The sequence below is a fragment of the Rutidosis leptorrhynchoides genome, chromosome 9 (assembly GCF_046630445.1).
Source record: "Rutidosis leptorrhynchoides isolate AG116_Rl617_1_P2 chromosome 9, CSIRO_AGI_Rlap_v1, whole genome shotgun sequence".
In the NCBI taxonomy this organism is placed as follows: domain Eukaryota; kingdom Viridiplantae; phylum Streptophyta; class Magnoliopsida; order Asterales; family Asteraceae; genus Rutidosis; species Rutidosis leptorrhynchoides.
Genome location: NC_092341.1, coordinates 19,447,167 through 19,457,326, shown reverse-complemented (window position 1 = coordinate 19,457,326; position 10,160 = coordinate 19,447,167). Strand labels below are relative to the sequence as shown.

General features: G+C 34.5%; 2 protein-coding genes across 2 annotated transcripts; one reads left to right on the top strand and one right to left on the bottom strand.

Moving 5' to 3' along the window:
* The first annotated feature begins 628 nt into the window (after window positions 1-628).
* Window positions 629-1,876, top strand: LOC139866042 (F-box/kelch-repeat protein At1g80440-like). Its single transcript, XM_071854170.1, has one exon. It carries the CDS (start codon window positions 694-696, stop codon window positions 1,750-1,752), a length of 1,059 nt encoding a protein of 352 aa, XP_071710271.1. The 5' UTR covers window positions 629-693; the 3' UTR covers window positions 1,753-1,876.
* A 27-nt stretch (window positions 1,877-1,903) lies between these two features.
* LOC139866041 (uncharacterized) lies at window positions 1,904-7,395 on the bottom strand. Its single transcript, XM_071854169.1, has 5 exons — window positions 7,145-7,395; window positions 4,876-6,002; window positions 3,169-3,857; window positions 2,542-2,598; window positions 1,904-2,387 (listed from the first exon to the last, which is right to left on the bottom strand). Exons 2-5 carry the CDS (start codon window positions 5,828-5,830, stop codon window positions 2,142-2,144), a joined length of 1,947 nt encoding a protein of 648 aa, XP_071710270.1. The 5' UTR covers window positions 5,831-6,002; window positions 7,145-7,395; the 3' UTR covers window positions 1,904-2,141.
* Between the last annotated feature and the right edge of the window lie 2,765 nt (window positions 7,396-10,160).

The window sequence follows — 10,160 nt, the reverse complement described above, 5'->3', positions numbered from 1 at the left end:
GACTCACCATCAAGATATTAAACAATCCTATATATTACCTGAAATAAATATAAAAAGAAAGGAAAGGAAAACCGTCAAATGAAAGAAAACAAACCAAAACCAAATACGGCCGATGTATAAACTCATTATTTTTTATATTGTTAACAGTATTATATAATTTCTCTTTTATTTTTGTTAGCTTTTTATCTTTATCTTTTGTATAATTTACAATAAAATAAATAGTTTTTCTAAACATAGCCCTAAGGGCTATGCTTAAGAAAATAATTTGAGCATAATTGGTGGTAAGTTGTAGTTAGTGGAGTGGTTAATAGGAAGTTATTATAGCGGTTATTTACAGGTTACAACAAAATAAAGCATGTCCTAAAAGCTTAAGGATAGCCCTTAGGGCTATATTTAGAAAAACTCTAAAATAAAATTCATAATTTTATAATTTATGATAATAATAATAATAATAATAATAATAATTCTGAACATCCAATGGGCCATCTCTTTGTAAGTACGTCTTTTATTAAGCATTCACTTTCTCTCACACAAACACATACGTACATATATATGTATGTATCTATACATACATATCTTCTAGAAGCAATCAAACTTTATTATAAACCCACTATTCTTTCACTCTCACTCATTCATCGATATCCCCAAAATTTCATCGTTTTAATTTCTCAATTTTCTCCAAATCCCAATTTCATGGATCTTATACCGGGTTTACCCGATGATGTCGGGTTAGACTGTTTAATTCGTCTTCCGTACAACGACTTCTCGTCCGCCACTTCCGTTTGTCGGAGCTGGAAGTCTCAAATTAGGCTCGCGTCGTTCCGGGACCACCGAAAAACCGCCGGAGTCAGCCGTCGGGTCATCGTCATGGTTCAGTCGCAAAGTGATCCGAATCGAAAACAAGGGTTACGCAAATATTCGTCGACACCAGTTTACCGTCTTACCGTTTACGAGCCGGAAACGGGTAAATGGGCCGGGTTACCGCCAATTCCCGGGTTTTTCGACGGGTTGCCGTTGTTTTGTCAGATAGCTCCAGTCGGGTATAATCTTGTTGTAATGGGCGGGTTAAACCCGGATAACTGGGAAGCTTCTAATTTTGTTTTTATTTATAATTTTGTGTCTGCCACGTGGCGGCGTGGACCTGATATGCCAGGGTGTACAAGGTCTTTTTTCGGGTGTGCGTCGGATAATAATCGGAGAGTTTTCGTTGCCGGCGGACATGATAATGAGAAAAACGCACTTCGGTCAGCGATGGTGTATGACGTGGCAGAAGATGTATGGACCCCTCTTGCTGACATGGCAAATGAAAGAGATGAATGTAAAGGTATTTTCCACCGTGGCAAGTTTTATGTGATTGGTGGGTACAATACGTTAATGCAAGGGCAGTTTGGTAAAAGTGCAGAGGCGTTTGATGTTTTCACGTGGCGGTGGAATGTAACTGAAGATGAGTTTTTAGCAAGTGACACGTGTCCCAGGACCTGTGTGGAAGGTGGAGATGGGGTGATGTATATGTATCAAGATGGTGGGGTTGTCGCACTGGATCATAGCTATAGAATACGGATACCAAGTGATATGGATAGTGTGCCGTGTATAATTGGGTGGGAAGGGCGGTTGTTAGCCGTTGGATCTGTTGGATTCGATGGGGCCCATGGCTTGTACGTTTTGGATTTGAAAAGCTCCACGTGGACAAAGGCAGATGTGCCGGAAGCATATTCCGGCCATGTTCAGTCTGGCTGTTGTTTGGAAATCTAAATTTACTACGCCTTTAGTTGTATGTTTATAGTTGTATAGTTATATACTCACTCACTCCAAACATTATCGGTTATTTACGTTTTTTGCTTTACTGGAAACTGCAATGGTCATGTTATATGATAGTAAAAGCTTTTGACTAAAAATTGATGAAATTGAATGCTTGTGATAGTTTTTTTACAAACAAAGATTTAAATAAAAACATATGAATAATTTAACTGATATAGTACAAAAGATTGAAGATTATGAATAGTTAATGATAAAATCGAACGAAAAACTTGAAACACTACAACTCTATTTGTATCGATGTTGGATGTTGCTCGCTGCTGCTTTCATTTCTCTCCATGTTGTATAGACGAACAGATGAAAATCATGAGCAGTAGTAAGCAAAATTACTTTACTTTCATGGTGTTGTAGAGAACTTGCCAAAAGATCTTGTACATGTGCTTTTTCAAGTACATTTTCTTCACTTTTTCTCTACCTTCGAGTCCCATACGTTGTCGCTCGGATGGATTTTTGAGCAAATATTGAAGGTTTTTAGTAAGTTCGGTAGTTCCTGCATGTCCTATAGGATGTAACAGACCGCTCACGTTGTGTTCTACAATCTCTTTCGTGCCACCTGCATCTGTTCCGAGTACCTAATGTGTAATGGGAATTTTAGAATAACTAGTACAGTATTAATAAAAAATATCCAGAATGAATATGGGTAACTTTAGAAATCGTATTGTTTATGTTTGGCTGAAAATTGTTCTTTTTAATTTCTTTTTTGTGTGTGACTGAAAATTGTATTACCGGAATACCAAATGCCATAGCTTCAATTGTCACTCTTCCAAATGTTTCTCCAAGACCCTGAGTCAATCAATTGGTTAAGAAATTAATCTTCTAGATTAGTAGCATTTCATTAAAAAACAAATCACATATGACAAAAGTATCATCTGGACAACATATTTGATGGTTATTATGAACGTGTGACCCACGCTCACCCTTTTGACAAAGTAAAAAGTGTGCAAGTCAAACTCTTTTCAAGCAACTTAGTGCCTCATGATAAAGTAATAGGCCAAACTACTTTCATACACACTTGGTGCCTTTAGAAGCGAGTATACAAGATTCCATATCCATGGTTAGAGACATAGTACATAGTAGATTTGCTTATAACTATGAATTGTCCACTTATGATCAAGTAGATTTGGGTTATGTGTTATCTCAAATGGGTCAAATGGGTATAATAACAGTTTAACAAAAAAGGAAACGAGTCAAATGGGCTGTGAGGTGATCAAAAGTCAAACGGGTCAACTCAACCCTCCCAACCAGTTTCATATCATACCTGGGAATTAATAACATAGACGAGTCAAATGGGCTGTGAGGTGACCAAAAGTCAAACGGGTCAACTCAACCCTCCCAACCAGTTTCATATCATACCTGGGAATTAATAACATAGACATCTGCTGCCAAGTAAAGCGAGGCAACACGTGTTGATGCGGGGGTCCACAAAACTGACTTTGGCAAATCTGAATGATTAGATAAGAAACTAAGAAGACCTTTCACATAAACAGCCTTATTACTCTTAGACCCAACTGAACCAATCAGAAGCTTAATATCTTGTCCCTGTTTTTCTTTACTCCCTCTCAACTTTTTTCGTAAACTTTCACCATCATCAACAAATCTTTCTTGATTCTTACCAGTGGCTAAGTATATCGATTCGAGAAGCAAAAAATGGCCTTTTCCAGGATTAATACTGCTTAACGCCATCACGAGCATATCGCTATCTTTAAGTCCCATTTCTTCTCTGACTGATTTTCTTAACAATAGTCTTTTTTCCAGCATTTTCTCAGTGCTGAATGCAGGGGTATTAAGGGAACATGATATACCAGCTACAAAAGCGAGTTCATCATTGACAGAAAGCGGGACCAGAGCGGGTGCAGATTTGAACTGAATGTTTTCTTCCTCGCACCAAGCTAGCCATTGTTTAGATTGAGATTCGGAAAGAAATACCAATGTTTTCACGCGATTTAGAACTAGTTTAGAGCGATCGAAGTACTCTCGTCGATTCTCCATGATCCACCAAACCAGTTGACGTGTTCCAGCAACTGAGTGGTCAAGATATTGTTCTGTAATCATTTTAAATATTGCTAAAAAAGTTACTGATATTACAGAAAGACTAATATTACTTATTACTGCTTTTTAAGATAACAATGTTAAATATTAAATATTAATAAAAAATAACGCTAGCTATTATTATTATGAAAAATTTAATGACAACCCTTAGGTTTGTCTTTAAGGCATACTTTGTGCAAAAAATAGTAGTACATTTTGTTTGTTAATGGAAGCTATTTATAGAATGTGGGTAGTTATTTCAATTGTACAAATAAAACATGCATATCCTATTTCAATTGTACAACGGTTTGAAGCGCGTTAACGACAGCCCTTAGGGCTGTCATATACCTGGCAATTGAGACCCAAACACTCAAATTCGGGTCAAATGGGTCAAGCTTTCGGGTCAATTGGGTCTTGAGAAAAATTAGGCCTAACAATGTAAATCAAAACTTAAAATAAGATTTAAATGAATTTCTCTCCAACCTATTGAGTCCTAAACAAAAAATGAAGGAACGGGTCTAACGGGTATCAATACTCAAAGATCAATAAATAGAAATAGGTCAAACGGGTTTTGTGAATGGGTCAAATGGGTCGAGAATAAAAAGTTTCATCCATCAAAAAATTATGAAAGCATTCATGGTTACATAATTTATTATGTTTATTAATATATCTTATGTATATATAATAAATAATAATAACAGAAATAATGTAATAAATGAAAAAAAGGCGATGTAACCCATTTGACCCATTTGACCCAATTGACCTGTGACCCGTTTTGACCCGTTACCTAAACCGACCCAACCTGACCCATTTTGACCCGTTTAAAAAATTGTCCCGTTTGACCTATGACCCATTTCAACCCAAAACTATTTTGACCTATTACCCAAACCGACCCAACTTGACCCGTTTGCCAGGCATAGGCTGTCATCAGCAAAATCCTTATTATAATCATTATCAGTATTAGTAATTATTAACTAACATTAATTGCATAATTCAAGATTTGCAAACATATAATATGACTAAAAGTCTCACCAATCCATGATGCGCAGACAGCTGAACCTGCTATGACAAGATCTGCTTTCATGGCAGCTTTGAAGCTGAGCTTATCTTTATCTTCAAGAACTTTAATCTTTTTTCTAGCAAGTTCAGGCAGTAATCCACCCTTTCTGCTAAGAGCAACTACAGAAACTGTGGCCCCGCAGCTCAAAAGCTCTGATGCCAACTCCATCATTGAAAGTGGAGCTCCAGTCATCGAAAGCTCGTGAAATATTAGCACAAATTTTCTAGACCAAACAAGCCGAGCAAACTGACTCTTCCTATCACATGTTCCCGATCGCTTCACAGGACTCCATTCTAAAACACTATCCTCTAAATAACCAAACGGGCCCACTAACATCCCGTAGGTAGCATTCGTTTGAGGAAGTTGTTCTTCTTGGACTTCAACGTCATTACTATGAACAGTTTCAACAACCTTTTTTTTATTAACACGTCTTGAACGTGAACTACGTCTTGATTTTTTACTCTTTTTCTTTGTACTTGCATTGCTTTGTACCACGCCACCGGTGCCATTATTGGTCAAAACCATGTGTATCTTTTTAACATCTGACCGATTGACATTCACAACAACGTTATCTATTAACGAATCATTTCTCACACTCAAATCCCTCCTATTAACTTGTTCGGACTCAGAACTCTCTTCGTGTTCATCGTTCCCGCCAAAAATTCCGTCCTTGTTATCGCCATGGGCCCACCTTGACTGTATATAAAATCCAGCATAAGCCCAAAGAGTGATCAAAAGCAGCCAAAGTACTATCCGGTTGCTTCTGAAACAATTAGTTCCAAATCCACTATTTCTCCAGTCCCGTCTAGGTGTTCGACTAGAGTTTAATCTTCTAAATGAAGGAGAACCTCTAGGTGTCGTTTTACCTGATAATATTGACTTCAATACGGGCCGTGATTGTCTACTTGAGTTTCTTTGCACATCCATTCGTTAATATTCGTCCAGATTCCCTTTCGATCAATATTGTTCAGCATAGATTATAACGAATCATTCCTAAGAATATGACAGTATGTATCCAAATCCTCGATATTAGAGTTCGAAGTCCAATACAAAATCTCCGAACATATCACCCATCTTACTCAGGTGCAAGAGCTGCATCCTAAAAAATTCAATGTATATTGTTTCAGATGTAAAATTTCAATTAAGTTATTAACTATCTAATAAAATAGTTAAATCAACTTCTAATCACAATTAGGCAAATCTGCTTACAAATTCAAATACTTTAAACAGACATTACTTATATATAAGCTAATAATTGCCGTCTCATAGTTACTTAGCAATATTTATAAGTTACTAATGAAATGAACAAAATATATCATGTTTCACACAGACAAAGGCTTTCAGAAAGACTTCCAGATTTTCACACAAAATATGATTAATTGATTAAACATGCACGACTAACTAACAATTGAATGTGTGTTGAATTGATGGAGTACATATTGTTTCAGTTATAATCAACGTATACCTGCGTAAACATACACTCATTATTCATAAACTATTAACTGCAGCAGCCAGTGGCGAGTTTAGATTAGTGCCCTTGGGGTCACGGGACACCACTAGTGTAAAAATTTTACGTAGAAAATATTCTTTAAATTGTATAGGACACCACTAAATTTAACTACAGGACCCCATATTTTTTTCGAATTTATTGTTTTTCGTTTCAATTCTATAGGACACCACTAAATTTAACTACTCGGACCACATATATTTTTCGAATTTGTGGTTTTAAGGTAGACAACCACTAAAATAACATTCAAATATAACTAGTATTGGAAAGAAAAAAAAATCAGGACCCCATCGAGTTCTGATCTGGAATCGCCACTGGCAGCAGCCCACAGTAAATTGCACTATTGAAGAAATACTCTTAGAATGAGCACAATATATAGTGTTCCACAAATCATGTCTTATTAATTCAATAAAAATGAGAAACAAACTAATAATCGAATACATGTTGATTTGGTTAATTAGACATTGTTTTGGTAATTAAATTAACATGAAAGAATAGAATTCTATAGTTACAAAGTAGCTTCTATTCATCATTAAAAGCACATTACTTATAACCTACCATTTGCAGCATCTCATTGCAAAATTGCAATACATAATACTAAAATACCAATGAACGGATCACGAAATCACAATATATCATGTCTCAATTAAAATACATATAAGTTAATATAAACACAATACACACAAAGAAGTAAATAATTAAACTGAATATGACGAATTGACTCAAATACGAACCGTTGAAAACTTCAGGCAGATCGAAACATGAAATCTGAAGCTGAGAAAGTAGATCGATCTTCACATGTAATAATTAAATTTTGTTTAAGCTTCGCTAGTTTGAATTGAATATGTACAGATCGATTGAATGTATGATAAATGTTCAATCGTCCGACAAGCAGAAAACGGTGATGACGTCAGCTATACAAGTTTCTGCAGCTCATAACTTCATGAGTGATGGTATATAGATACAAGGAAATGTATGTACTATTAATTTGATGTCTGAAATTGGAGAGTGAAGGAACACGTGCCGACAGGATTTGACGGAAGAAGAAGAAGATTGGGAATTTTATAGTTTATATTAAACATCCCTTTACATTTTTTATTCTCATATATGGTCCTTCTACTTGAATTAGATGCCTTATTAAGATGCAATCAACCATTTAGCTTACTTGTGACAAGTGTATATAGTTATCTAAAAAGAGATTTATTTAGCTTACTTGTCAATAAAATTATTTTTAAGGGGTTAATGACAAGTGAAATTTACACTTGTCAAATTCTCAATAAATGATTGATAACAATATTAGAGAATAGTGAAATTAATAAATAAAAAAAATGAGAGCAATTTAGTACGGGTAATTCTAAGAGATTGTTGTAACTAACCAATTAGAAAAATAGCTTAATTATAGTAGAACACATCTATCCTTATAACAACTCACGAGTCAAATATAATTTGTTTAAGAAAAATAAAATAAACAGTCCCTTACTAGATAGCAAGCCATATAGATTAATTACCACTTGTAAATTAGTAGACCACTTACGATACATATTCAATATTGTGTCGTTATTCATTTATATGTCATTATTGTGAACCAAGATCACTAGAGAAAAAAAAATATGTTTTTATATAACTAATCTTTAAACATATTTTGAGTAGCCTTGTCACGCACGGACTCAAAAACTAGTAATAAGTAAATATAAGCTGTCTTTTTTTAATTTACTTACAAAATATTTTTTATTAACTTTTTAGAATACAAATTATTCTAACTATCTATAACAACTAATTTGATACATTTCGAAAGAGAATACTAATAATAAAAATATGGAAAAATATGTATAGGTTCTGATTAATCGTCGATATACGTATTATTTTTATAAATTATTGAAATTGAAATTGTGTTTGAAGTATAAACTTAAATCATTCCCGCAGCAACGTTGTCTATGTTAACAATATAAAACGTACTCGCAGCAACGCGCGAGCCAATTCGTAACTAGTTTATAAACCATTTTCAATTAGTAACTTTTACTTCTAATTGAAGATTGATTTAAGTCGTTAGTCCAATATTTTTTATATTTAGTTTAAGATGATTCATACAATAATCAAAAAAGACGAGGGACTAAAAGTGATACTGATAATAGTTGAGTGACTTAATTTGGGGTTAATTTGGGAAAAATGATGTCCGACTAAAGAATCTTATAGTTGGTACTTGTAACAGAACAGCAGAACCACTTAATCAACTCACTGATGCTATTGCAAGCTATTCCTTCAATACTAGTAATACAACTGAAAGTCTTGGTGCTACTTACTTCCTAGCCCGTAGCCCTTGAATTGTGGTGTTGTTATTTTACAATGTTGATAGTTGTTCGTTGACTCAAAGATATTTTTCTGGCATCCATCCATTAACTTGTTTCAATATCTCGACAGTTTTTAGTTGTGTTAAGTGGCGGATTATAGTGTATCACAAAGGGGTATTCGCGCCGCCTGTATTTAACAGGGAAAAAATGTTACACTAAAAAAAATTACTAAAAAATAAGGGTTTTTTTTTTATGTTCACCCCGGCAATGCAAAATTTATTTAATTTTTACATCCGCCTCATCTATATTCAGGTTCAAGTTCCGCCACTGGTTGTGTATCGTCTTGACATAACCCATTATTCATGTGGTAGGCGTATGGTTCAGTGGTTTGGACATTTGGTAATTATGAATAATTTGAATGGTTCCTTGTCGGGGTTTGTAAAATGTATGAATCTATCACATACAAGTATACAAAGATGCACACAACATATTATAAAAGAAGGGAGCTGATTCGTACACTGAAATGTCCCGTTCTTATTGATTAAAAACGTTCCATATTAATTGATTTCGTTGCGAGGTTTTAACCTCTATATGAGACGTTTTTCAAAGACTGCATTCATTTTAAAACAAACTATAACCTTTATTTCATCAATAAAGGTTTAAAAAGCTTTACGTAGATTATCAAATAATGATAATCTAAAATATCCTGTTTACACACGACTATTACATAATGGTTTACAATACAAATATGTTACAACGAAATAAGTTTCTTGAATGCAGTTTTTACACAATATCATACAGGCATGGACTCCAAATCTTGTCCTTATTTAAGTATGCGACAGCGGAAGCTCTTAATAATCACCTGAGAATAAACATGCTTAAAACGTCAACAAAAAATGTTGGTGAGTTATAGGTTTAACCTATATATATCAAATCGTAACAATAGACCACAAGATTTCATATTTCAATATACATCCCATACATAGAGATAAAAATCATTCATATGGTGAACACCGGATAACCGACATTAACAAGATGCATATATAAGAATATCCCCATCATTCCGGGACACCCTTCAGATATGATATAAATTTCGAAGTACTAAAGCATCCGGTACTTTGGATGGGGTTTGTTAGGCCCAATAGATCTATCTTTAGAATTCGCGTCAATTAGGGTGTCTGTTCTCTAATTCTTAGATTACCAGACTTAATAAAAAGGGGCATATTCGATTTCGATAATTCAACCATAGAATGTAGTTTCACGTACTTGTGTCTATTTTGTAAATCATTTATAAAACCTACATGTATTCTCATCCCAAAAATATTAGATTTTAAAAGTGGGACTATAACTCACTTTCACATATTTTTTACTTCGTCGGGAAGTAAGACTTGGCCACTGGTCGATTCACGAACCTATAACAAATATGTACATATATATCAAAGTATGTTCAAAATATATTTAC